Raw genomic sequence first — 27193 nt, 5'->3', positions numbered from 1 at the left:
CGTCAAAAATCCAGGATAGGGTTATGGACTGTACCTTATTTAGGTAGCACGTTGAAGTTGATTTCTGGATCGGGCTTGACGCTGCTTTATATGATTCGTGGTCCATCACGCCATCGTGCCATCTTCTTGGCTATCTCCAGCTTCAACCCCGCCGATGATCTCGATGTATTATCTAGATACCCATCTAGATACTCCGGACCTGAAAATCTACTAATATCCTTCATCCAAAACGGCTAGCGCATACGAGCTCAGTGCTCATTGGTGCCATCGGTCAGATCTGACTCCTACCGACTCCCGAGTACCGACACTCGTTAGGATCCTAGCTTGCTGGCGGTTAGGGCTAAAGCTTAAATTAAATAGGCTTTCCCAGCGGTTATCAATACTCCATATTAATAATATTGGAATGAGGTCGGCAAGACGGCGTATTCTAGTACAGTGCTCCGTAATCCGTATCTGCCTGCACTCCATCTGACTGTCAGTGATTAGTAGCCGCTCATCAGACTGAATAAATTATCAGCAGGTAGCCATGGACCATCGCTGGTGTCCTTCTTGATTCCGGTGTGGGACCTCTTTTTCTCCATGGTCGGACAGACTGACTCTCGCCGACTGAGGCACGGCACTTCCAGAACCCGCTCTGGCTGTGTAACATGCAAGTAAGTGATGTCACAAGATCTCTGCTTGTGGTATAGATAGCAGGTCTAATCATCGATTAGATCTCGTCGGATAAAATGCGATCTGACGCGACCACGATGTCAACGCTGCGTCAAAAGTAGTCGGCCATGCGGCTATGCAGACAGCGGAGAGAAAGCCCTTGGGTTTGTGCACTATGTCTCGGATCCCATCCTGACAGCAAATAGAGACTGGCAAGAGATGCGGTCTCTAGCCTTCTTCCAAGAACGCGTGGTCGAGGAGCTTCCAGGCTCCTTCTGCACTGAGCTCTGGTCAAGATATCTCGTGATGGTTGCGACCCACGAGAGCGCCATTCGACATGCCTTGGTCGCTGTTAGTGCCCTGTACGAGGACTATACCACTTCTCTCGGCCAGCTGGAAGAGTTCGCGTTGCGGCAATATAATCATGCCATTCGTCATATCCTCCGGCTCGACTATTCAGACGCGACCAAGGCTGGAGACGTGATCCTGTTGATTTGCGTCATCTTTTTCTCGTTCGAGTGCCTCCGCGGTGACTTTCAGGCTGCCATGACCCATCTGTGTGGAGGCGTCAAACTATTGGCAGAGTATATGGCAACAGGCTCCGCTATCGATGGCGCATATATTCCGCGATGGCTGCTGAGGCAGCTCTTCGTTCGCATGGAAACACAAGCTCTCGAGTTCGACTATACTTTGCCCAGTGAGAGAGCCCTGCCACGGCCGGGCATGTGCAAGGGGCAGCCGCTACTCAAGTTCGCCAGTCTCAGTCACGCAATGTTGTCAATGAATCAGTATTTGAATAAGTTGTTGCGTTTCCTGAGGAGCGCTGAAGGAGCATTGCGAACACATGTTTCCGCTGAAATAAGACAACAGGACGAGCTTCGACGCGCTAGGTTTGTCCAGCATTTCCAGCAGTGGTGCTTGGCTTTGGACAGAGCACTCGACGATGAGCGAGATGCCAAACTGGGCGCAGACGCTACGTTATTACAACTGTATCGCAAGCTGGTCGTCATCATTCTTCACGTAAATCTGGGAGCGGAGAAACCAAACTTTGATGAGTTTTGTCCAGAATTTGCGGCGATCACATCTTTAGCCAGTGGTTTTCTGCATCTTGTCAGCACTGCGATTCCTATACAGCAGGCACCTAATCTGGAGGGCAACTCTGGGGAGCTTCCAAATTATCATCTTCATCGAACGTCACATCCAGCAGTGCCTGCGTTTCGATCACATATGGATCTGGGATCTGTCTCGTCAAGCTCCTCCAGGCTGTTGGGCATTCCGCCAGACGCGACACCGGTTTCGTCTTCACGGGAGCTGCTGTATCAAGAAAGATCCAAACCAGCCACACACTCGTCGCATGGATTTCCCAGGGTAATTCTCCCAAAGACGGGCACCATGTTTCGACCCACGTATGTGACGGGGTTGGGGATTGTAATGCCGTTGTTTGTCGTGTGTGCCTGGTGTCCTCGGCGAGATATTCGCGCTCAAGCTCTGCACTTGCTGTTAGTCTGTAATCGGAAGGAGGGGGTCTGGGACTCGAGCCTTGCTGCGAGGATGGCTGAACAGTTCACTACAGCTGCGTAGTTCGAGAGGCTGGAATTTGGTTGCTGGACAGTATTCCTGCACCACTATTTAGACTCGCTTAAGCAGAGATTGCTGTAATGGATGTGCAGTGCATTATTCGCTTGTTGCTTGCATATGTCCTGTACGGTACCTGGGTAGCTAGACAGGTCACATGCACGGTATCATTGTAGGTGCATAGATAAGTACATATACACATCCACGTCAGTACGGGTACCTGTACTTAGCATCACCGAGTTAACGTGTGAGCTTCTTTTTTTTTTTAATTGCTTGCTGATCGATGTATAGATACCTAACTACCCAAAGTAGCCACACGTCAAGATTATCATCACACTCTAAGGCATACTCTATACAGAATGACAGAGAAGAAAGCAGTTGATAAGAATAAAACTGTCTATGACACATACATACGAGTATATGGGTTGGATATCATCATCATATAAAAAGATTTTCTGTTCTCTTGCCATCTCAGATGGCGACGTGAAGCGCTATTCGGTCAAAGTCACCTACAACACCCCCTTCGTACTGACTACATCGCCTGCCCCAACCTCACCAGCCACTCTCCTTGTGCACGCCGTCCGAATGGCTACGGCCAAGGCTTTGAACGCGCTCTCGGCCCGGTGGTGGTCGTTGGAGCCGTACGTGCAGCCCACATGCAGCGTGACACCCGCCGCCTGCGCAAAGCTCTCCAGCCCGTGGGTTATCATCTCCGTGCTCAGGGCCCCGATCTTCTCCCGCTGGAAGCCGAGGTTGATCACTGCATACGGCCGGTTTGACAGGTCGATGACCGCCCACGAGAGGGCCTCGTCCAGTGGCGCGTCGCCCCGTCCGAAGCGCGCCAGCGATGTACGCGCCCCAAGAGCTTTCGTGAAGGCCGTTCCCAGTGCGAGGAAAGTATCTTCGGTGGTGTGATGGTCATCAACTAGACAAAACGAATTCGTTAATTCGAGATTTTTGTCTTGATAACTGTAAGGGGTAGGCAAAGCATACTGTACAGATCTCCCTTGGCGCGGATGGCCAAACTCCAGCCCGCGTGCTTAGCTAGGGCATGCAACATGTGGTCCAGGAACCCGATCCCTGTGTTGATCGTGATCTGCTGGGTGGCGGTGAACTGCGTGGCATGAGGCGCATCCTTGTCCGGGACAATCCCGCTCTTCGCAGCCGCCGCTTCTTCAGGGGATTCCGGGGCGGGGAAGTGCTCGCTTTCCTCGTACGGGGGCAGGGCGCCTCCATCGAGGGACAGCGAGACCTGGATCTTGGTCTCGTTGGTGATGCGGGAGATGGAGACGGTCCGGCGGGGTAGAGAGCTGGCCATTGGTACGGACGTTGAAGGGAGGAGGAAAAGGAAATGCAAGTCCAATTGAGAATTCAATCAATTGTTGAAGGACACAGTGTTAGTTTCTCAATTGGCCACAACCAATGAAGACACTGTCGACGACCTGGCCTAATTCAAGATTGATTGACTTGTTCCCCGGACGGTCGGCCTCTTTTTTTGCTTCCTTGCGGTTGGTCGATCGGGGATATCTCCCATTGGATGGATCTGGAAGGCGCGCGGAAGCGCTTCCTGGCGTTATTACATAAGGCGCGGCGAGTTACGTCGGAACAGAACGAAGACAATCTTGATAGACAGACATCTTCATTAATTCTACGCGAGAAGAGCTGGAATGCATCCAGATTCCCTGGCTGGACCAGCTGCTTGTTGTTAACCCTTCGTCTTGCATCCTCAGCACGAAGAGACCGCCCTAGATCGAAGTGATCGTTCTCATTTGGTTCCTGCGGCTTCGCGTTAGCGATCTGGCAGACCGCCGCGGCATCCCGAATTCCTCCTTGTATACGGAGATCTGTCTAGTTGCGGTCTGCATCCGGCACGGCATCAAGTTGGGCATTAAGCATCGATCACCCACGATTGGTGGTGGCAGCAAGCTGCAGCTGCCCGTGTAGTTATAGAGTCGTCTTGGAACGCTGGATCCGCGAGCCTGGTAATTTCGATCTGCGCCCACCAACGCAAGACGCCATCCAGTAAAGCTTATATTGCGAACGATCAATTATCAATTGCAGAAACCGGCGGGCCAAAATCCTTCACACAGCATGCCTCCTCCTTCAAATCAGCGGGCGGAGATTGAACCGCCCGAACAGGTCACCACAGAGGCGGTCAAGGGATTTGCTACTGGCGCACTGCGTGTATGTCTCTCAAGCGTGCTCGTCTGCAGCATCACGCTTCTCCATTGCTGCCAGGTTTATCTGAAGGAGATTGCAGACTGACTGCTGTTATCGACCTGATAGTTTGGCGCCATGTCTATTCTCGCCCATATGATTTTGATCATGCCGCACCCTTTCACCTTTGACACCACCGCTCCGCCGGCTGCAGCCGAGGCGCAACAGCCTCCTCGGAGACCCTCTTCCTTTTCACCAGCCTCCATCCGGAACAACTTTGTCTACCGACCTCTCGCCTCGCTCTCCGAAAGTCTGGCGCCGGCTTCCCGGATCTATCGAGGCTTGACCCCGCAGTTCAAGACCTTCCTCCAGATCGCCGTTATGACATTGGGTGGCTGTGTGTGGGCGGAAAAGCGGGTTAAGGAGTATTTGGACGCCCTCCGAAAGCTGAAACGAGCGGAGCGAACGATGAGCCAGAGAGAGGTTTCGGAGTAGTCGAGAGCAGACCGCGAGGGCGATCAGCCAGCCATTGGCTTTCGTGCAGGAGACAACTCATCCTACTAGCAAAGCCACGTACCGAGTCGTTGGTACGGTGAGCGATTGGCGCTCTATATCTGGGCTTGGCGCCAGGAGTGCATGAACAGTACCTAAGGTTTGGAGGTAGGTGCTAGGAACCTTCATGTATGTACTTTGTATAGTCTGGTTAGATCCATTGGATATCGCATCGGGTTTCCGGTGCTGGTCGTCGGAGTCCACAATACAGGCACTCGACCAAAGTTCCGCTACCAAGTACCAAGCCACAGTTAGCCACGACTAGGCTTCCTAGGTTGCACTTGGCATTGTTTAGCAAAACTTAAAGCACAGTGAAAGGACAAAGCGAAGTAATACCTATATCTAGTAGGTAACTTCTAAACAGGAAAAATATTAGAGTGAAGCTTTGTCTCTGCTCTCTACGCCTCCCGCTGAAAAAAAAAAGCACGAGCTGTGTGAAAAGGCCTCAGTGGGAGAGCAAAATTTTATGAAGCTACCCAGATCGCCATCTGGCTAGCAGCAGATCTCTTGAGTAGCGGCTAAGACTAGTCGAGTAGGGCAGCGCGGCTTGGGCGGTTCATCATTCCGCGGCGCATATACGGGCGTCTCTAGGCTACGGGGGTGGAGTGGATTACGTCGACTCCAGAGTCTCCAAGTACGGAGTAATATATTCCGTACTACAATGTTCTTCCAGGGTGTCTCTATCCCCAGCTATGCCTTGTATTGGTGATGAAGAACACCCTTCCACTGGAGAGGAAGATGAGAAAGGGACACAGGGTGAACGAAAAAGGCGGTCAAAAAAAAAAAACAACCCAGATGAAATGCATTGCTCTGCAGGATGGCGCTAGATTTGCAGCTGAAAATTTGAGATTGAGTTGAGGAGTGGATATTCCTCGAGGCGGAAGAGTCGACGAGAACCATGGGACAAGCGTGTTCTTTCCATCTCGCAACCACGAATCACGATCATCACCTGATTGTCTGGACAAACCAACCAAGGTGTATCAGTTGTATGGACGGAGGTCACTACCGGGGATTCCCCGTTACCCGCACGGTATGGTATACGATTATCCATCGTGGGAAAGAACGCAGAACCGCGCGATGATGTTTACAAATACTTCTGCTTTCTCATTACTGTGTAGCCGGCGTACACACCGTCTCCAATAATCCGTTCTGATTGCATGACGGAACCAGCATCCTAGCAGGGACTGCAGCCCGGCCCACCAACTGGTTTCTGCTTCGTCATCTCGTTGCGCATCAATTGCACAAGTTCAGACGGTGCAGGCTTGAATTGAGATAAGGACACATCCTGGTGACGAAGGGCCATTGGATGCGAGACACGATGACCGACAGAATAAGCAACCAGAGAACTGCATTGCTTGCTGAGCTCGGGCTGATGTGGGTGATGAGCCCATTCTTGCAGCAGGTTAGTCAAGTGACATGCAAAGATGCAGCCAGGCTGCCTCTGCCTCAGTGCTCGGCGATAATATGGCGCGTGGCAGACGAGTCGCTGCCGTGGGCCGCCGAGACATGGCTGGGAGCACGCTTGGGTGGCGGGGCTGAGGGCGGTGGGTGGCCAGCCTCGCTTGCTGGCCTGATCGCCTTAGCCCGAGTCGGACTGGCGTACCTGCATCCGGCCAGCCCAGTCCTTCCTTCCTTCCACCACCTTCGCTGCTCTTGCCTTCCCAAGCCATCCTGCCCGTCCGTCCTTGCTGTCCGTAATACTTATCTTGCTGTCTCTTGCTCGTTCTTTCCCACGCTGTGTCGCTCGCTTCCTGGCCTCTCTTCTCTTCTCATCGTGCAATCCGCATTTGGTCACATTCTTTTTTCCCCTGCTCCTTACTGTACGTAATGGCAGCATCCCTTGGGTGCTCCCTCTAGTTAACCCTATTAACCGCTTTCCGTTTGCAGACTGACATCATACCATCCCCGTATCCACTCCCCTCACGGCTGGTTCCATTGTTTCGTAACGTGCAGGCACGCTTGAACCGCCGTGCCACCATCTTTTCCCTATTTCCATCCGCATTCAGAACTCCGTTTTTCTCTGTTCCTGTGGTCCTGCCCCTGTGAACCAGACTTCCCTCCTGCAGACGGTTGGTACTCTGAGCGTTCCTATCTCCCTGGTTCCTGGCCTTCATGCCGCTGTTGCTGGGCTGGGCAATTTCTTCTATCATTCCTGCAGATCCTCTGTATCCGTCTGCGGCAGCAGCCTGACAATTGTGGTAACCACCGAGCAGAAAATCTTCCTCCTAGTCATTCTAGTCATTCAGATTGATTGCAAACATCCATGCCGCTCATGACGCCGTGAGCAGTGCTGTAGGTGCTCCTTATCTGAACCCCGATTATTTCTCATCCATTTAGGCATTCACTCTGGCTTTCTTCTCCCTCTGTCTCTCCCTTCTTCTCTTCCCCCGTATGGCTGTGGCTTGGTCCCAATTGATCCTTCTTGTGTATTTTCTTTCTCAGCCTGGGTTGGCTTGAGTTGACCGTTAATCCTGGTCTGGACTCATGTAGCAGAAACGACGCCCCGGCCGTCGTCGTCGATCATAGCAACCTCTTCTTTCACACCTCTTGCCCCGCCTGACTCTTCCGCCGAGCTTTTAGTCACCATGGCTGAGAAACTTGTTGACAAGAAGGAGCGGAGAAGGAGCCTGAGCATGTTTGGCACCTCTCTTTCTTCCTCCACTTCTCTTGCAACTGCCCAAGTCCACGATCGGTCTTCCTCCGACGGGTCGTACACCATGAAGAAGAAATCCCGACGGAACTCTGCCTTCTTTGGCCGTAATCCTAGCCCGGTTCGAGCGAGCGGTTTGTTGTTGGCCATTCCGCGTCCCGGTACGGCTGACTCGGAGCTCATGGACCGTGCCTGTTCGACTCCCACTGGCTCTTCGGATACCTTCAAGTTCCAGCGCAAGTCGTTTCAGCGTTCCAAGCGTGCCTCCGTCTTTGGATCCCTGCGCTCGATGCATTCACAGGAAGATGAGGACAAGTCCGTCTTGGGTCACCGTTCGAAGGGTTCGTCGGTGGACGAAGAGGAGGTCACTGCTGCCGCTGGTTTTTCCTCCAGGAACACCCTAGGCCATGTCGTTCTACACCACGGAGAGGTCCAGACAACTGGAAGTATGTGGCGGAAGAAGAGTCACTATCTGGTCTTGACGGACACTCACCTGGTTCGGTTCAAAAGCCAGGCCAAGGCGTCGGAGTTTTTTCCTACCATCGCGTCTTCTTCGGGACGTGCTACGCCAGTCAGTCGACAATCGATCGTTTCGGTCGCGTCTCTACAGGAGCAGACACATCCCGCCCACGGTAGTGATATCGCGGGTATCCCATTGAACAGCATAGTGTCTGTTTACAGGGTAGAGGATGGTCGATGTCAAGCCGCCATTGAGCTTTCCTATATTGATGAACGAACCAACAAGGCGGCCTTCCTAGGCATTCAATTGGCAGATCCCGAAGAGCAGAATCTCTGGCTCATCGGCATCCGTTCAGCGGCGGAATCGATCCGCTCAGTGGATCCATTGCCGTTCGACCAGAGGACGATTGACTATGCGGCAAGAGTGCTGGATCAGGAGCGGGATTACGAGCCGGAGCATTTCCACCTCTTTCGGGTGGTTCAACGCTCGGCGGGCAAACAATCCGGTCGAGCTTCTTCCGATGATCTTGCCAAGCTGTCGGCCACCGTGTGCTATCTGGCCATCGGGGCTCACAAGATTCATTTACTTCCCCTACATAAGGCGTCCAGCCGTTCTTCAGTTGTGTCCCTGAACGAGGTGGAGATGGGAATGTCCTTTGGACTTATGACAATGACCTCCTTGTGGATGAGTTCCGGAGACGACAGCTTCCAGCTGAGCTTCCGGTAAGTAGTCTCCTCTCTCTATTCCTGGATCTGCCAAGTAATATCCACTGAGTATTGACGTGAGTGATCAGGATGCCTCTTCGTCCGGCAGTCTCCCTGTATTTGGCATCTGTGCACGTGGTGGACATTGTGCTCTGGATCCGTCAGCGAACGGAATTCCTGCGTCCTCTGTGGCTCAAGCAGCCGTACGATCTGGTAGCGCCCCCGGAGATTGCAGATGAGGATATCATTCCGGCAGCAGATCTCAACGAGGACTTTGGCTGCTTTGATCGAACGCTAATTGCCTACTCGGCAAGCATGACATCGACACCTCTAACATTCGCTATTCGATCGACGTCGACTGCGAGGACGCTCCCTGCTTCAAGCTGCTGCCACCCTCGACCAAGGAGCGCCAGCGCTACACTGCCTTGGAGCTGTTAGCCGTGATGCGAGCACTTCGTTATAACGAATCCTTTGTCTCCATCTCTTTCAGCGGGATCAATCTGGATGTTCTGCAAGATCTGCGAGACCCTTACGGCCTGGATCTTGACGCTTTTCTAACGCGGGCGGGAGCCCAGGTACACATTGCTGGACAGGACCGGTTGTCGGTGCTCTCTCAGGAAATTCGCGCATTGGCATTAAAGAGCAAACGACTGCGGCGGCTCGACTTCTCGTTCTGTCTGACGCGAAATCCGGTCGCCGACGGCGGAGTTCGTGACCCCGGTTGCGGCATTCCCGAAGCGATCTTTCCCTTATGTCGACGACAGCTGACGAATGTGGATTGGATCGTGCTCAATGGCATCAAACTGGGCGAGTCGGATCTGGACTACCTGGTCGACGCTGCCTCACAGAGAGCGAGTCACCTCCGGGCGCTTGAAGTCGGCAACTGTGGCCTCTCTGTCCATGACCTCGATCTCGTCTTGTCGACCTTTACCGCCCAGGAGAGCACGCTCGAGGCGGTGAACATAGCTGGCGTGCAGGGCCGTCTCAGTCCGGAGCTGTTTCAGCAGCAGATTGGCTACTTTGGTCAGATCCGGAAGATCGACCTCTCGCGCGTCGCCCGAACGTCCGGACCGGAGCCTCTGATTGCTCCCGAAACCCTGCTCAATTGGCGGTTGGAGGAGCTTTCCTTGAGCCAGACTTCAGTGAACCAGCAAACTGTCGAGTCCATTGCCGCTTACCTTGCCAGTGACCGGTCGTCATCTCTCCGTGTCTTGCGTTTCGACCAATGTGGCCTGACAGGGACGGATGTAGCAATCTTCCTTCACTCCATGACCCCTGCAAGCGGAAAGCCTCGGGATCTACACCTCTACGTTAGCGAGAACCGCCTAGATACAGATTACGCTCTTCTTTTCGACGCCATTGCAAAGAACAAGGGTCCGACCCACCTGTCGATGCGGATGATCGACTTTAAAAAGGAGGAACATTTCCGCGAACTGATCGAAGCTATGAGAAAGAACACATCATTGAAGTACCTGGATATCTCAAAGGCGTCACTCCCTTACGACGCTGGGCCCGAAACATGCAAAGCATTGCAATTGATGTTTGAAGAGAATGAAACGTTGGAGGAGTTGGATATTAGTGGCGAATACGCTCATCTGGATGTTGCTCGGTTCGGGATTGGACTGAACGAGGCCCTCACAGGACTGAAGAAGAACAAATCTCTGAAGGTGCTGAGGCTCGAGCATCAAAAGTTGGGCTTGCAGGGTGCCAATACCTTGGCCTCGGTTTTGGAAGAGAATAGCTCTCTGCGCGAGGTGTATTGTGAGAACAATGACATCAACCTGCAGTCGTTTACGGTCCTTGTCAATGGTCTGGAGCGCAACAAATCCGTCCTATATCTCCCGACGATGGATTCGGATCGATATCACTCCCTTGAGAAAGTTCGCCGGGAAGTCGAGAGTGTCCACCGGGACTCGAGTGCCCACAGCTCGGCCTCCACCGCAAGTTCGATCCGTCGTTCAATCCATGCTGCCATCGCAGTCGGACAACCTTCCGGAGGCCACAGATTAGCCAAACATCATGCTCCCACACATGGTGCTTTTGCAGGCTCGCACTCAGCCCAGCATGCGCCTTCGGCTCCTGAATCCCTCCGCAATGAAGTGGAAGCTACCCTGCTCTCTCTCAATAAGAAGTGGGATAATGAAGTGACTCGCTTGCGACGGTATCTGTACAGAAACTACTGTCTCGCGCATGGCCTCCCATTGGAGCCAGGGGAAGCGGAAGGTCGTGACCAGGTTGATACCGTCAGTTATGAACGGCCAACTGCAGCAGGAAGCCTGAACGTGCTGCTGGAAGGGATCGGCAAACTCGACCTAGATACATCTATAATTGAACGGATTTCGCATACTGAAGAACCGGAGCCCGAATCCCGTACTGAAAGTCCTGATATGGAGACGAAGGAGGCTACTGTTGAGAGTTCTGACTGCTCGTCACCCCTGGCAACCATGTCCAACTTGCAGTCAGAACGCGCAGATGTCTTTTTTGATGGTGCTGCCGACTCCGCCTCCCAGGATCGACCTACGTCGCCGCTCTCCTTTTCGTCCGGCAAATCGGCAAATCTTCAGTCAAAACATTACGCTGCTGCCCCTACCTCCTCTCCTCAGTTCGCGCTCCCAGTTTCCGCCATAGGGCCTGCAGGTAGTATCTCTGGTAGCATTCGCAGCAAGTATAGCACCAGCACCGTCTCGACGAGTACGGGTACAGGCGCACCGAGTGGCCGGACCGCCACCGGCTTGGCTACTTCCTCGTTGCGAAAATTGCTTAGTGGTCGTCCATCAGCCATCAGAGGAATACGCCAGATTCATGGGTTTGAAGAGTCGGAGCCGGAGTCGAAAGAAACCTATGTCACGAGCGACGAACCGCCTCGTATTATCTGGTCACCGCCGCAGGTGGAACTGTGAGAACAGTGCGAAGTCTTCATGTCATCTGCAACACGATTTCATGAGCAAAAGTGGAACGAACACAAAAAAAGACCATTGATTTTCCCCTGTCGACATCGAATTCACGGCATAATAACGCTAATATCCGCGAGTCAGAATTGTGAACCATGCCACAGCCGCACATACGCCCGCTCTTCTTTGGAAATAATTCCCCTTCATTTGTGCATAGAAGCCGACTTCTGATCTGCGCATTGGCAATTTTCTTGAATCCTCTTCATGTCTCACGGCTGAAATTGAAGCTAGAAGACTGTCTTTCTGTCTTAATTCCCCGATCTCGATCGTACCGCTTTTTCTCCTAATCCGCGATTTCCGACATGTGAATACTTGAAGCCGCCTCTTATCGTTGCATTTTCGCCTGGCAGCCCTACTACATCTGGTTTTCTCATCCTGTTTCGAGCGAGCGTGATACCATTGCCGTCTCTGTCATTTTTCCTTTTTCCATCGTGTTTCCGGGTGCTATCAGGTTTTTAATAAGGTTTGGGGGTTTCTGGCGCACTTGCGGAATCTCTCTCACTTTTTCCTTTTTTTTTTTCCCTTTTTTGGCGGAGGCAGTCTGACCTTCATGAAGGACCCCGGATTGAGATGATCAATATGCTGAGGGATTCCAGTTTTGAGTGTGCTCGGCTCATTTTTCTTCTTGCGACCTGTACAAAAAAAAAACACTCATGTCATGCATAAGAAGAAGATCATCATTCTTTCCTATGCTATGCTATGGGAAGAAATGTGTTCAAGCAATGTGTTTGTAGATAGTGTCACAGTCGAGCTCGACTCTTTGTCACAAGACCTAATAATGTAATGGCATTGAGTATCGAAACCAGACTTGTCTATCATTTATTTTACAAAAACCGTATATATGAGCTGTATAGACATATATATACAGTGCAACACAAAACAAAACACACCGTAGCGCCTGTGAAATGAACACGGTAGAAAAAAATTATAAAATAAATATGAATAACACAAGATCCCGAGCAAAGTCATTCATTACTCTCACTTCTCTTCCTTCCCTTCCTTCTCTTCTCTTCTCACCCTTGTGAACAAACCCTAAAAACCAAACCAGACCGGTGATTTTCTTTTCTTTTCCTTTTCTGGTAAATATCACAATGCGAGCGAGAGGTCATTTGATTGATACCCGACATGAAATAAAGTTTAACTTTTTGTCCCAGAGTCCTCCCCGAAAAAAAAAAGAAATAATAAAGGCTCCAATAGGGTGGGTAGGTAAGATGTGATTGTGATACATGCAAATGCAATGCAATGCATGGATTGTGCAGTACAAGTACAAACAAGGACACTGGTATACAGTACAGTACAGTACAGGAGCATACAAACAGTCAGTCCATTACATCAAAATGAGAAAAAAAAAAGATAAATTATATCATGCATTCATGCATGCGGGGTGCAAAAAAAAAAGAAAAGAAAAGAAACATAATCATCATCGTCAAGATAAGGATCATGACGATTTAGGAGCAATGGGGTCGCCTAGGACGACGATGCCTTGTTCGGCGTCTAGGCGGTTCTGCTCCTTGCGCCATTCGCGGCCTGCTTTGCTGATCTCGCGCAGTTTGCGGAGGTAGGCGTTGCCGGCGACTTCGGTCTCGTCCTCGCCGCGGCCGGACAAGGCCTTCTCGCGCCGCTTCTGGCATGCCTGGTAGTAGTTCCATACCTGGGGGCCCTGGATCTCGCTGAGTTCGTACTCTATCGTCCATTTGTCCTCCGCTGTCAGGTTCGTGGGTCGGGCTACGGGCCTGCCGTTGACGGTGCTGCTGATGCTCAGCAACATCGCGAACACGTCACGAGGTTGTTCTTGTTCTTGTTCTTGTTGTTGTTGTTCTCCCTGCCCTTCTGCTGCCGGTGCTGGTGCTTCTGTGGTGTCGTGATTAACGTACTCCGATTCTCCCGGCGAAGAGATCTCTCCTGGTGATTCTGTTGACGGCTCTGTAGACGAATCAGCAGAAGATTCGCCGTCTGTCCTAGGCTCGAGGTTCAAGACACGTCGCTGGAATTCCTCAATATCCTTCTTGTTTTTCGTTTGAATGGCCTCGATTTCTTCCTCCGTGACCGGTTCCGCGAATATGTACATGAACGGAGTTTGTGCATCACGCGTCTCGAAGTGAAAACGCAGAGACTGCTTCGGGAACCTGGCGGTGGCTTTGTTGAGGATGGTGTTCCACAGGGCCAGACTGAACTGGAATTCTTTATCGCCCAGGGTGGTGTCGCTCTGGCCATGCAGCGTCTGGTCCATCTCTGGCAGACTGACGTATTGAAACCCAAAGATGCGCTCCACATTGTGGAAAGCCACGAAGATTCCATCCATGCGGCCCATCCGCACCTGAAGGGAGTACTTCAGGAAAGCAGCCCGGATCATGTCGTAGTACTCTCGTTCATACGACTCAAACTCTCCAAATCGGCCCTTGATCTCGTAACCCAAACCATTCTCAAAGTTCTTGGAATCCATTCGGATAGAGACTACGGCTCTTGTCTTCAAGTCAAACATACCAGTCCCGGGAAGTCGGGGGTCGTAGGCGTCAAGCTGAGACCGCATGAGAAAATCCCCCATCGTTGAATAATGGTAGGACTCCGGAACCGCCTTCTCCTCTTCCGCTGTGATCTTGTTGGTGCTCGACCTCCGGTAACGCTCATATTTCTCCTTTGACGAGGTGAGGAGTTTTTCCATGGACTTGCCAAGGTTCATGAGGATGTTTGCCGTGTCGAACTCTTTGTCCGCATCGATCGCATACACCCCGTCCTTGTAGTTCAAAAACATGGCGGCAGGAGCTCTCAGTAACCGCGTGAAGGAGCGCAATCTATCCGGGAAGCCCTGGGAGAGGGTGTCTATATTGATTGCACGCCAGGCAGATAACAGGTAGTGGAAGTGAGAGAGGACAGAGGTCATGCTGGAGGAAGAACCAACATATTTTTTGCCTTCCTTTATAGCCAGTTTGAGCAACGTCTCATCTCTAGACGAAGTAATGTACTCCTTAAGCGCGGTAAAATCGAACTCGGAAACAGGCATGATGGAACCTAGATAGGGGTCAAAATTGTAAACCCGTGATCGCGGGTCTCGGAGGTGATAAACGCCGGGACTGGCGAGGCGTATTAGCTTTATCCCTCACAACCTCATCCATAGCTAAATAGCCTTACTTGAATAGGACTCTGTCAAGTCCGAAAGACAAATTCGGCACTGGCGCAGTCTCTATAGCGAGCGCTGTTGAAATAAGGTCAGGACCAGAAGTGTCAAGATGCGGGCCGGGTTTTTGAGATTCTTACGAGTGACGGAAACTTCATCAGAATGCAGGAAGCCACTATGCTTTTCCTTCACCAGTGCCGACAAGTGTGCCAGCTTTATATCATCGTCAACCTCGAAAAATGCTGCTTGTATTTCTTTCCGGGAAGCAGTTTCTTTAGAAGGAAGAGTTTTCGGGGGGCGGCTTGGTACTAATCGAATCAGTCTTTGCGAGCGAGCTTTTGCGGTTAGTGTAGTCTCACGTTGCTTGGGAGTTGATCGTTTTTGCGTCGCCTTCTTTCTTGCGGCCTTTTTCTTTATGCTCGCCACCTTTCTTTGCTTTGCAACTTGGCGCTTCGCTCTCTTTTCTTGGACAGTCGGATTCGAGCTGAGTTTGCCGGATACCTTTCTGTTCCGTCTAGTGGGCGAGCTATTATTTTGTCCCGAGCGACCGCGTGTCCCTGACTCCTGTCGTCGATGTCGACCCGTGAGTGCATTGTTCTCAGATGTGGGAGTTTTTTGCTGGGCGAGAGACGGGAGTTAAGTTTTGCTATTCGAAGAGAACCAAAAAATAAGTGACAGGGTACGCACGAGATCTGTATCGTTAAAACTGATGGATGCATGCGGCTTCGGGGGTGACTCCGCATTCGGTCCAGACTCGAAGGGAGCAGTTGTATAGAACCGAACGTCTTGGATGGGATTCTCGATCACGCGAGCTAGGAGACACGAGCGGCAAACATGGTTGCGGAGCGGGCCTGAAACAGACCGCAAAGAACGCCGAAACATTCAGACACACCTGAGAGGCAATTGACTGGGGACAAGAATAGACATGAAATATGCCTCACGAATCGACGATCCAGAAGCCCGGGGAAGGAAAGACACTGCGCGAGGAGCAATGAGTTTTTCCAGCGTCGCCAGCAACTTTTTTGGAGTCCTTTCGGTAGGCTCGCGGACGCGCCTAAGGCTGGCCACACCGCCTGCCCGAACAGGCTAAGCCGTGTGTGCCCCTTTCTCGACAAGCAGCCAATGGAAACTCGCTGAGAATTCAGCTCACGGGTACCAATCAGAAGCAAGCATTCATAACCTTCCTTGACGCGCATTCGATTCCATTAATGAGAAATCTTACCTCTGTATAAACGGTCGTCGTTCTGGAATGCATCTCTCCCACGTGAGACATAGATGCTGCGCGTCTACCCGTCGTTATCTGCGCATATTCCCTTAGCAATGCCAACTCTACACTCGATGAGGACGTGGCCGACCAGGATAATCTGATTAACTCTCACCAGAGTGCCAGGGCATCGTTTACGCTATTGTCTTTGGATGGACCAACGATGCCCCCGTCCGGGTGCTGGAAGGCACCGTACAGAATCACCAGGCGTATTCCAATGCCTCCCAAAACCACACTCATATCTGAGTCACAACGAACTATTGCGGATTTGAGAGCTTCCCTTGGATTACTGAATGCAGCGCAGAACAGGACGAGGGTGTTTCAGTTGAAAGTTTCCCCTGGATTGAATAAGTGGATGCTCAGGAGGATGGCGTCATTGAAAGTTTGTTAAAGAGTGGTATATTTTAGAATGCAGTCGATGTTGTTTTTGTGTATTGGTACACACTGACGAGGCACATTGCCAGAGATTGTGTTGTTTTTGGATGCTAACATTCTCTCTTTTTTTTTTTTTGATTTCTGTGAAGATTGGCCTGTTTCTCGAAATTTCAGAAATGCCATAAAAACGTGAAAACATATCCATAAGAAGTGAGGTCAACTAAGTTGTAGTTTTCTGGCTTATGACCAAAGGATCCACCGCTCCTTGGAACTTGTATGCTCGTTTTCAGGTATAATTAGGAATGAATCCACTACTGATCACAGTGAAATGTGTATTTGAATTTTGTATTCTCTTGTGTACTCCGTATTTCCATACTCTGTATCTACTTCCCGGAATAGAAATGGAGTCACGTGCAAGCCATCAGGCGGGGCGCCGTTGTCCCTCCGATGGCGGGGTCGGAGAAACGCAGCTGCCGCGCCAGAGAAAAAGTTTCCAGATGCGGGCAGCCCATTCCTGCCATTGCACCTGCTCGTTCGCTGGCAATTGCTCCTCGATTGTTGCTGACAAGGTGAGTCAAGCGTTGACATCGTTTTTGGCCGTTTGTGAAGAATCGTTGTGATTGCTTTCGAACTGCTGCTGCAATCCGCGAGTGGGTTAGGGCTCATGCCCCTCCGAGGATTCCCCATGTAGCGATATCACTTCATCTATACTGCTGATACGGTCTTGTCTTGATATTGATATTGGCCCAATTTCAGAGTTTGAATTATGTAAATTTGATACTTTCTATCTACTTGCATTGCTCGTTTCTTTAACGCCTGCTGTATGGATTTTTTTTCTGGCCGTTGAAGAGCGTTAAAATCCCGTATTAATTACATTGAATAACAGCGATTGTTCCAGATTGAGTCAACGCCACGTCGAAGATGCTCCAAGAAAGGCTGCGCGTCCTCGTCGTCGGCAACGGCGGTCGTGAGCATGCCCTTGCTTGGAAGCTGAGTCAGTCTCCCTCGGTCGACATCGTCTATGTCGCTCCGGGCAATGGCGGCACCGGACTGGGAACCTCACCTAAGATCGTCAATGCCAACGTGAAAGGTGATGACTACCCAGGTCTGGTGGCACTGGCGCAGAAGCACAATGTCAATCTTGTCGTTCCTGGGCCCGAAGCGCCCCTGGTGGATGGCATTCAAGGCTACTTTCAAGCTGGTATGTTGCGTCCATGTCTCAAAGATAGGCCTAAGTAGTAAATACCGTATTAATGTACATGAACAGTGGGAATCAGATGTTTTGGCCCGTCCAAGGCTGCCGCTCGCATGGAAGGCTCTAAAGCTTTTGCCAAGGACTTCATGAAACGCCACCAAATTCCAACAGCACAGTACGAGAACTTCACCGACTATGAAGCTGCGCGGAAGTACCTCGATTCCGTCACCCACGACGTGGTCATCAAAGCCAGCGGCCTGGCTGCCGGGAAAGGCGTCATCATTCCTACATCGAAGGAGGAGGCACACGCCGCACTACGAGAGATCATGCTCGACCGCCAGTTTGGTGCAGCGGGCGATGAAGTTGTCATTGAAGAATACCTTGAGGGAGATGAGCTGAGCATCTTGACCTTCAGTGACGGCTACACAATCAAATCGCTTCCGCCGGCTCAGGACCACAAGCGCGTATTTGACGGTGACAAGGGACCAAATACAGGAGGCATGGGGTGCTATGCACCGACGCGGATTGCTTCGAAGGAGGCCCTGGAAGAAATTGACCGGGTCATAGTCCAGCCCACGATCAACGGAATGAGAAGAGAAGGTTCGTGTGTATATCTTACATTTTCCTCCTCTAATCTAACTTTGACGAACTAGGCTTTCCTTTCGTGGGTATCCTCTTCACTGGTCTGATGATGACGAAGAATGGCCCCAAGGTCCTTGAATACAATGTTCGAGGCGGAGACCCCGAAACCCAGACCATTCTCCCGCTGCTAAGCGACGACACGGATTTGGCGGAGATTATGGTCGCCTGCACGGAGCACTGGTTAGACGGCGTAACGATTAAGGTCGAACCCAAATTCTCCACGACCGTCATCGCAGTGGCAGAGGGATACCCCGGGTCGTACGCCAAGGGCCGTCCTATCACGTTGGATCCGGTCCCAGAGGACACCATGATTTTCCATGCGGGAACTACTCTCGTCGACAATGTGTTGAAAACGTCCGGCGGGCGCGTTATTGCTGCCACTGCTGTGGCGCCAACTCTTGAGGAGGCTGTGCGCAAGAGCTACGTCGGTATCTCCACGATTCACTTCGAGGGCATGTTCTACCGCAAGGATATCGCCCATCGGGCCTTTAGGGACGCCGCAAAACCCAGCGAGGGTCTTACATACGCTGCCGCAGGTGTCTCCATTGATGCTGGAAATGATCTCGTCAACAGAATCAAGTCGTCCGTGGCACGCACCCGCCGGCCGGGCTCTGACGCTGTCATCGGCGGCTTTGGAGGTACCTTCTCCCTTGCAGCGGCGAACTCGTCCTTCCATCCTCATTCCCCAACCCTGATCGGCGCTATCGACGGCGTCGGAACGAAGCTTAAAATTGCACACGCCGTGGGTGTGCACAACACCGTCGGCATTGATCTGGTTGCGATGAACGTCAACGATCTGGTTGTGCAGGGTGCGGAGCCACTTTTTTTCCTGGATTGCTACTCCTGCGGCAAGCTGGAAGTCGATACAGCTGCTGCATTCGTATCCGGTGTGGCAGATGGCTGCGTACAGGCCGGGTGTGCGCTCATTGGTGGCGAGACAGCCGAGATGCCGGGCTTGTTCACCGATGGCGCCTATGATGCCGTGGGAGCTGCAGTGGGAGCCATTAACACGGCCGGTGAACACGCTCGAACCATTCTCCCCGACACGGCCTCCATGAAGCCGGGCGATGTCTTGCTTGCCCTGGCCTCCTCGGGCCCGCACTCCAATGGATACTCTCTCATCCGGAAGATCGTTGAGCGATCTGGCCTGCGCTACGAGGACGAGGCACCCTTCTCGATGCTCTCGTCTTCCTCGAAACTCACCCTGGGTGCCGCCCTCCTCACACCAACCCGCATCTACGTTAAGCCTCTCCTGAAAGCCCTCGAGGTATCGTCTCGTGACGGCAGCAAAACCTTATCTGCCATCAAGGGCATGGCGCACATCACCGGCGGCGGGCTCGTGGAGAACGTGCCGCGGATGCTGCCGCCGACGCTGGCGGCCCACATTGACGTCTCGACGTGGGAACTGCCGCCGGTATTCCAATGGCTGAAGAAGACGGGCAACGTGTCCAGCAAGGAGATGTCGCGCGCCTTCAACTGCGGTGTCGGCATGGTCCTCGTGGTGGACAAAGACAGCGTTGCTGCCGTGCAGGAGATCCTCGAGAAGGAAGGCGAGACAGTGTACCGAGTCGGAGAGCTGAAGATCCGGAGTAACGGCGAGGAGGGCTGTATCTTGACCGGATTGGAGAGATGGGATTGATTATAGTCCCCTACCCCAAAACGTGAGATGAAGAATGATAGAGACATTATACGTGCATGCCATGTCATATAAAAATCAGAAGTACTAACATTCAAAACAGATGAGGGAAGAGAGAGAGGAGGCTAGGCTAGGACTCTAGGAAAAAAGATTTCATGACTGTCTATGTAGATAAATAACCTCTAGCTGAAATGTTTTTGGTTTTTTTTTACTCGAATATTGATCAACTGATTGATCGATCGATTAAATTAATTAATTAATTACTTAATCTACTCACCAGGATATGTACAGTATGTACGGTACATACAATGTAAGAAGTAGAACCTATATATCCGGTAATTAATACTCCGTATTCGCTCGAAATTTCTCTCACAATCTCAACTATTTCCGCTGTTTACAGATCTATATAATAGGTACTGAGTATTACTATAACTATACATAGTAATATCACACTGTCCCTTTTTTTTTTCGTTCTGTTGGTTTCGTTTCGAGTATTATTTCGTATTCGACCTTGGTAGGAAGTCCAGAAAGGACTTAGTCAAGGGGCAAAAAAAAACTGTCTGCAATGCACAAGTACTAGAATTTAAGATAATGATGATAATGATAATAAGATAAAAATATAACTATAGGAGAAATAATTGTAATGCCTTTTCTTTCGCCACGCACTTCGTTCCATCCAACAAAGCTCGCCCTTTAATAGTAAAAAAATTTTTTTTGATTTGTTTTTGTCTCCTGCAATGTCCCTCCTTGCCCGTAGGTGGTAAATTAAGCGGGTCAGCGTAGAAAAGAAAGTCCTTACGATCGAAAGTTAAGAAGAAAATTCTTCCATAGCCGTCTCTCTCTCTCTCTTATTTTCCACAGTATTTATTTGGGTTCGCTAGGTTTCAATAGTCTCACGTATGGATCGAATTCGAGGTCTACCAGCCACCATCGTAATTCGACTTACATTTTGATACACCAGGTAAGGAACAACGAATAAACGAGCAACCGAGCAACCATCTGGCGCATCTGGACACAACAACCCCCCCAAAAGTCAGGACCGTCACAAACAGGAAGAAAAGAAGGTCAAGAAGCCAAGCGGAGCGGTTTGCTTTTCGTACCTTAGAAGCACTTGCGGTGGACGATGGAAGGACCGCTCTCGTCGTACTCCTGCTTCGAGATCCACATCTGCTGGAAGGTGGACAGGGAGGCCAGGATGGAACCACCGATCCAGACGGAGTATTTACGCTCAGGAGGAGCGATGATCTTGACCTTCATGGAGGACGGGGCAAGGGCGGTGATTTCCTTCTGCATACGGTCGGAGATACCAGGGTACATGGTGGTACCACCAGACTATTAAAGAGACAAGAGTCAGTCATTATTCCGCCTTTGCGAACACACAAAGCAGAAAACGAAGGATATACATACCATGACAATGTTGCCGTACAGATCCTTACGAACGTCGACATCACACTTCATGATGGAGTTGAAGGTGGTGACGTGGATACCACCACTCTCAAGACCCAGAACGCTAGGCTGGAACAGAGCCTCCGGAGCACGGAAACGCTCGTTGCCAATGGTGATGACCTGGCCGTCAGGCAGTTCGTAGGACTTCTCCAGGCTGGAGCTCTGGGAGGCGGTCTGGATCTCCTGCTCGAAGTCGAGAGCGACGTAGCAGAGCTTCTCCTTGATGTCACGGACAATTTCACGCTCAGCGGTAGTGGAGAAGGTGTAGCCGCGCTCGGCGAGGATCTTCATCAGGTAGTCGGTCAGGTCACGACCAGCCATGTCGACACGCGAGATGGCGTGGGGAAGGGCGAAACCCTCGTAGATGGGCACGACGTGGGTGACACCATCACCGGAGTCGAGCACGATACCGGTGGTACGACCGGAGGCGTACAGAGACAGCACGGCCTGGATGGAGACGTAGAAGGCGGGCGCGTTGAAGGTCTCGAAGACGATCTGGGTCATCTTCTCACGGTTGGACTTGGGGTTGATGGGAGCCTCAGTCAGAAGGACCGGGTGCTCCTCGGGCGCGACACGCAGCTCATTGTAGAAGGTGTGGTGCCAGATCTTCTCCATGTCATCCCAGTTGGTGACGACACCGTGCTCGATGGGGTATCTCAGGGTCAGGATACCACGCTTAGACTGTGCCTCATCACCGACGTACGAGTCCTTCTGGCCCATACCAATCATGATACTACGGGGCTAGTTAGTTTCACCACATTCTTTCGCGGGGGAATGCGGCCGGGAGTGGAAGGGAAAATACCCATGGTGACGGGGACGGCCGACAATGGACGCTATGCGAGCTGTCAGTAATGCACGTTTTACAGGGCCAGCACGAGGCTGAGGAGCCACTATGCAAGGGCACCTGGCAAGGGGAGCAGTCGATTCGTGGGGTTAACTTACGGAAAACAGCTCGAGGTGCATCGTCACCGGCGAAACCGGCCTTGCACATACCCGAACTAGACACAATCTATCAGTTTCTGTCCGGCTTCATCCTTGGAGGAGGTGTCTTGGACGGCTGATGGCCTTCGTGGATCGATAGGCCTAGAATGAGGGGAGCCATGGCGATGATAATGCAGCACGGTGGGCAAGCAGGCTGAGACCACCCAGGGCTGGCCGATGGCAGTGTGGGAGACATACCCATTGTCAATAACGAGGGCAGCAACTTCCTCTGTAACGAGCAGAAAAGTCAGCATCCATCAGGGCGAGGTGTTTTGCGCCGGGGCAGTGGCGCCGGGGTGCTGGCAGAAGCGGCTGAGGTGTCATAAACAGGGAAAAGGCATACCTTCCATGGTGACGGTTGTGGACTAGGGAAACGAGAAAAAAGGAGTAAGACGCAAGGGAGAGTCGAAAAGAGGTGGTCTGAGAAGGATCGAGAGAGGAGGACGGGGAGGAGGACGACAGTCCAGGGAGGTGGATGATAAACAGGTGGGAAAAGAGAAGAAGCGATCGCGACGGTGGAGATGTTGAGAGTCGAGCCGAGTTTGGGTCGGGAGGTTGCTGTGATGGTGCCGGTGTGGCAGGGTGGGCAACGGGGGGCAGCACTAGCAGCCTCTGGTGTGCGCCGCCTGACGCTGGCCAGCGCTGGGGGCTCTCGGGCTTCCCTGGCGGTGCTGCGCTGCCCGCGGTGGGACGTCTTGGACGCCTGGCGAGCCACTAGCGGCCCACGGCTGCCAGGCCTCTTTCTGCTGCTGATTTCCACTCCTGCTACCGCGTCCAGCAGAACCGTAGAACCCTCCGCTGCCACGTACTCCGGACAACTAGGCAGAACAGTAATGAATGGCCTGCTCGTACCCCATAGTGCGGGCCTCGGGATGCCGCAACGCTGGCATCAGGCCTGCGCGTCGTGGGGCCGCCAGGGCGGAAGCGCTGAGGCAAACGACCGCCAGATCCTACATTGGGAAACCGCCTTGAAGATACCAACGGCGGGATCAAGGCTGCCTATTTCGTGCTGCGTCTCTAATTCCTGTCGACTAGAACAGCTTACGAGTACAAAAGGCAGAACAGTATCTCATTGCGGACGACAGACGTCCTTGCCGTCCAAGAATGCTCTGCGTGTCCAGGCAGCTGGATATCCCAATCCTCACGGCGTCCTGCCTGATCCTGATGACGCGCAGCCAGTGGCAGGTGACATTATCTCCCTCCTATTCGACATTGATGTCCATTGTGCATCTTTAGCGAGTCGTCGGGTGCCCGGCGGAATCTGACAAAGGGTCGTTGGGCAACATGGCCTGCGAGGTCCAGCCAGAGATTGCCGCTTACCGCCATTTTGCACATCCGCGGCAGGGTGAGCGTGCGCTGGCGCGGGGTTGCTGGCGGGAGCTCCAGCCACAGCTGGCGGGGCATGCCGGTGGCAGCAGCAGAATTACAATGTCGGAGATATTCATCAAGGCAGGTTCTCCGGGACAAAAAGACAAAAAGGAGTTAGTATGGACCAAACTACATGCCGCTGCCGTTCTGAATCCTCCCTAATTCATGACATTGATACTTCCACAGAACTGGGACACGACGCTGTGGTCTGCTGAGCCACAACGCCACAGTGCTGACTAAGGCGCTTCTTGGCAGTGGAAGGGCGTGGAAGGAAACCGCTGCCGCGCGAACCTACTATGGGTCGTGAGAGCGAGAAAACGTCACAGTAGTCAGTAGTTTAGAGATACAACATTAGATGCGAAATCCAAGCTACATACTTTTCATCACTCATCCAATTCTGTAAAGCAGATCCGTCTTCCTTGTTCTTCACTCCCTTCCTCCAAGGAATCTGGCGCTATATCTCAACAGACGAATTTCTGCTTGGCAAATATTTGCCCTCGTTTGAATTCCATCCACCGCAAAATGGATCCTCGCATGAATGATCTCCTGAAGTGGAGTATTGAGAATTCGGATGCCGCCCGACGACCAACAGATTCCAATGATCCCTCGTCGGCGCCTCCGCCGTCAACTCGTGGTCTCGATCCGGAGGTTCTGGCAGCTCTTTTTGGTGGTCCCTCCGATGCCGAACTGATGAAGGAATCCATGGCCGCTCTGCTCTCGGATGAGGTGGACTTGGAAAACAAGCTGATCGCCTTCGACAACTTCGAGCAGCTGGTGGAGACGATTGATAATGCCAACAACATGGAACCGTTGGGGCTGTGGACGCCTCTCATCGGGCTCCTCCAGCACAAGGAACCGGACATGCGGCGCATGGCCGCATGGTGCGTTGGTACAGCCGTGCAGAATAACCAGAAGGGTCAGGATAAGGTAAGTCATGCTGTTTTGATATGTATTGGCCTCCTACAGGAACAGATGCTAATTCCTCTGCACAGCTCCTTGTTCTCAACGCTCTTCCGACCCTCCTTTCTCTCTCAACCTCTGATCCCGACCCCCAAGTCCGCAGAAAAGCCATCTATGCTCTGTCTTCCGCAGTGCGCAATTATCAGCCTGCCATGGACGAGCTTGTCAAACATTTACCTGCAGGGTATGCCCCAGCAGACCGAGTCGATGCCGGAGACATGAAAGCTGTGGACGCTATCATGGATAAACTCAAGGCGCACCCTGTTGAGTCTTCATGAATGGCAGATCCTGGGTACAAGAGTTGAATTCTTCGGGCGCTTGGCAGGTGATGCCGGCGAATGAAGTATGGGGAGTCAGGACACCTGATCATGCGAATTGTGGGTAGCGATGTGGGAAGCTGCGTCGTCCACAAAAACCTGAATTGCAGAGCGCTCGCCGCTTACATCCTTCACGTCCTGCCTTGCTTACGGTAGTGATGGCAGAGACTCGGAGGTACCGTTGCAGGAGTCGCGTTGTTTGCAAAAGCATTTGCAGTTCTTGATATTGAGCTGACGCGGCTTTACATCTGCTAGATCTATCGGATCCGGAAATCACACTAGTGTTGTATGTCCATTTTGCTGGATGAACTTGATGATACCCATTGTCCTTGGGCTACATATGAACGATGTTCACTGGACTACCCACGAGTGATTTATTAATGTACATGTATGTATGTACAATACCAGTGACGAAAAGACCATCTACAAAGACAGAATGATATCAATTTGATAATTGTTAGTGAGAACGAGACAGAATAGCCGGAAAAAGTCATGCATAGGCTGAATCCATTCCAGTAACACAACATAGAAATCCTACTAATTTGACCAATTGCCATCAATTTATTGATACGATTGCTGTTCTGTTATTGAGAATAATGTCACATTTAGATTATGTAAGAGCGTTGCTCCCAACCACGCTAAACCGCCTTGGTCTGCTACCCCGACCTCATCATCGGGAACGCAACAGGCATCCAACTCAGAGAGCTGTCTGTCTGTTCAGCCCCATCTGACCTCGAAACCTCCTTGTACCTCAGTATCAGCAATTGTCTTCCTTGGCGACCGCACCATGGATCCCTCAGATAACCGCTTGTGGCGGTTCTCCAAGCCGGAATGGCTCAACAACTCCAACATCCGCATCGCGGGTGTCTATTCTGCTGGTGCATTGGTATGTCGTGACTATGTCGCTTAAGCGCATGAGTCTGTTGTTATCATTATTATTATTTTCGCACTTTCAAAGTTCCCAATCTCATTCAAATCGCGCCGGAAAGAAATAAATCATTAATCACTTTTTCTTGTGTCTATAGTTCTCCCTCGGATTCTTCTTCCTCGTCGACGCCGCGGCCTTCTCTCACAGCTCGCGCAATGGCTCCAACGTGCACGTCAAGTTCGTCGACTGGATCCCCGGCATCTGCTCCGCGCTGGGGATGCTGGTGATCAACACGATCGAGAAGTCGCGGCTGAGCGCCGACAGCTACAGCTACAGCGGCAGCGAGGTGGCTTGGAAAGCGCGGTTTGTGCTCTTTCTGGGCTTTGCGTTGCTCGCAGGGGGGTTGGCCGGTAGTGTGGTGAGTATACAAATAAATCACAAGGAATCCGGTTGATTGGCAAAATACTAATTATCTTTTTTTTTCTTCGGGATTGACAGACAGTCATGGTCCTCAAATACGTCATTAAAAATTACCCCCTGCCGACGCTCTACTTTGGCATCGCCAACGTCGTTGCCAACAGCTTGGTAATGCTCAGGTATGCCGCCGCCCTCCAAATTACCTGTCTTCACGAGGGACGAAGATTCGCTAACTTGTACGCTTCGTTGTTCAAGTACCGTCGTCCTTTGGGTATCGCAGAACATGGAAGATGACTACACCTACACTTTGGCTCTGTAACTCTATGACTATATCCCTATGGCTAGCTAGGCAGCTATAGAGCATTGAAGCAGGCATTGATGGATGATCTGATCTGATCTGAGCGAGCGAACGAACGAAGGCACGAATGAACAAACGAACGAACGAATGAATAGATAGGCACTTCAGTTCAGTCCACTTCAGTCCAGTTCAGTAAAGACACTCGCTGTATGATCATTATCATGTGGTCGGTCACGTTGTTTTTGTTTTCGTTTCTTTACCTAGGATTATGTATTCGGCATGGGGGTTATTTCTTTATTTATTGATGCAATTTAAGACAATAGGTATAGGCATAGGTATAGGTATATGAATAGGCAGGCATGTGGTTCGGTTGACCTTTCCGTTATATGACCCTGACTCCCTTCCCCACTTTGTGTTATATCTATCTATATCTATATGTGTGTTTGTATGTTGGAGTGATGACTTGTTACGTAGTAGCTAGCTAAGGGTATGGCTGTGTCAGGTCAATTAATCGGTCAGTCAGGTTGATGGCATTCATTTCATTTAGATTGTTATATGATGGACCTATTGTTGATCACTAATAATTAAATCTACGAGAATAGAGAAAAGAA

General features: G+C 51.5%; 9 protein-coding genes across 9 annotated transcripts; 6 read left to right on the top strand and 3 right to left on the bottom strand.

Annotated features, from left to right (window-relative positions):
• Window positions 1-579: 579 nt before the first annotated feature.
• Window positions 580-2608, top strand: T310_1439 (transcription factor Cys6; the record flags this gene model as incomplete). The annotated part of the gene is made up of 4 exons (XM_013475696.1): window positions 580-653; window positions 714-2019; window positions 2322-2398; window positions 2518-2608. 4 exons carry the CDS (start codon window positions 580-582, stop codon window positions 2606-2608), a joined length of 1548 nt encoding a protein of 515 aa, XP_013331150.1.
• Window positions 2609-2735: 127 nt separating this feature from the next.
• Window positions 2736-3544, bottom strand: T310_1438 (Imidazoleglycerol-phosphate dehydratase; the record flags this gene model as incomplete). The annotated part of the gene is made up of 2 exons (XM_013475695.1): window positions 2736-3151; window positions 3220-3544. 2 exons carry the CDS (start codon window positions 3542-3544, stop codon window positions 2736-2738), a joined length of 741 nt encoding a protein of 246 aa, XP_013331149.1.
• A 773-nt stretch (window positions 3545-4317) lies between these two features.
• T310_1437 (uncharacterized protein) lies at window positions 4318-5200 on the top strand (the record flags this gene model as incomplete). The annotated part of the gene is made up of 3 exons (XM_013475694.1): window positions 4318-4410; window positions 4513-4780; window positions 5082-5200. 3 exons carry the CDS (start codon window positions 4318-4320, stop codon window positions 5198-5200), a joined length of 480 nt encoding a protein of 159 aa, XP_013331148.1.
• Window positions 5201-7520: 2320 nt separating this feature from the next.
• On the top strand, window positions 7521-11649 carry T310_1436 (uncharacterized protein; the record flags this gene model as incomplete). The annotated part of the gene is made up of 3 exons (XM_013475693.1): window positions 7521-8767; window positions 8859-8952; window positions 9064-11649. The coding sequence occupies 3 exons, from the start codon at window positions 7521-7523 to the stop codon at window positions 11647-11649; spliced, it is 3927 nt and encodes a 1308-aa protein (XP_013331147.1).
• A 1489-nt stretch (window positions 11650-13138) lies between these two features.
• T310_1435 (uncharacterized protein) lies at window positions 13139-15697 on the bottom strand (the record flags this gene model as incomplete). Its single annotated transcript, XM_013475692.1, has 4 exons — window positions 13139-14771; window positions 14830-14893; window positions 14956-15433; window positions 15503-15697. 4 exons carry the CDS (start codon window positions 15695-15697, stop codon window positions 13139-13141), a joined length of 2370 nt encoding a protein of 789 aa, XP_013331146.1.
• Window positions 15698-17375: 1678 nt separating this feature from the next.
• T310_1434 (Phosphoribosylformylglycinamidine cyclo-ligase) lies at window positions 17376-19930 on the top strand (the record flags this gene model as incomplete). Its single annotated transcript, XM_013475691.1, has 3 exons — window positions 17376-17655; window positions 17722-18249; window positions 18303-19930. The coding sequence occupies 3 exons, from the start codon at window positions 17376-17378 to the stop codon at window positions 19928-19930; spliced, it is 2436 nt and encodes an 811-aa protein (XP_013331145.1).
• A 1098-nt stretch (window positions 19931-21028) lies between these two features.
• On the bottom strand, window positions 21029-22704 carry T310_1433 (actin; the record flags this gene model as incomplete). The annotated part of the gene is made up of 6 exons (XM_013475690.1): window positions 21029-21259; window positions 21335-22106; window positions 22176-22206; window positions 22316-22371; window positions 22553-22583; window positions 22698-22704. The coding sequence occupies 6 exons, from the start codon at window positions 22702-22704 to the stop codon at window positions 21029-21031; spliced, it is 1128 nt and encodes a 375-aa protein (XP_013331144.1).
• Window positions 22705-23638: 934 nt separating this feature from the next.
• Window positions 23639-24960, top strand: T310_1432 (Hsp70 nucleotide exchange factor (Fes1); the record flags this gene model as incomplete). The annotated part of the gene is made up of 3 exons (XM_013475689.1): window positions 23639-23839; window positions 24191-24649; window positions 24715-24960. 3 exons carry the CDS (start codon window positions 23639-23641, stop codon window positions 24958-24960), a joined length of 906 nt encoding a protein of 301 aa, XP_013331143.1.
• Window positions 24961-25346: 386 nt separating this feature from the next.
• T310_1431 (uncharacterized protein) lies at window positions 25347-27110 on the top strand (the record flags this gene model as incomplete). Its single annotated transcript, XM_013475688.1, has 6 exons — window positions 25347-25387; window positions 25609-25885; window positions 26025-26285; window positions 26366-26463; window positions 26940-27027; window positions 27060-27110. 6 exons carry the CDS (start codon window positions 25347-25349, stop codon window positions 27108-27110), a joined length of 816 nt encoding a protein of 271 aa, XP_013331142.1.
• Window positions 27111-27193: the final 83 nt, after the last annotated feature.

This window comes from Rasamsonia emersonii, assembly GCF_000968595.1.
Source record: "Rasamsonia emersonii CBS 393.64 chromosome Unknown ctg1118621759990, whole genome shotgun sequence".
Taxonomy (NCBI): domain Eukaryota; kingdom Fungi; phylum Ascomycota; class Eurotiomycetes; order Eurotiales; family Trichocomaceae; genus Rasamsonia; species Rasamsonia emersonii.
Note: the sequence above shows the minus strand (reverse complement) of the source record. Positions and strands in the feature narration are given on the sequence as shown.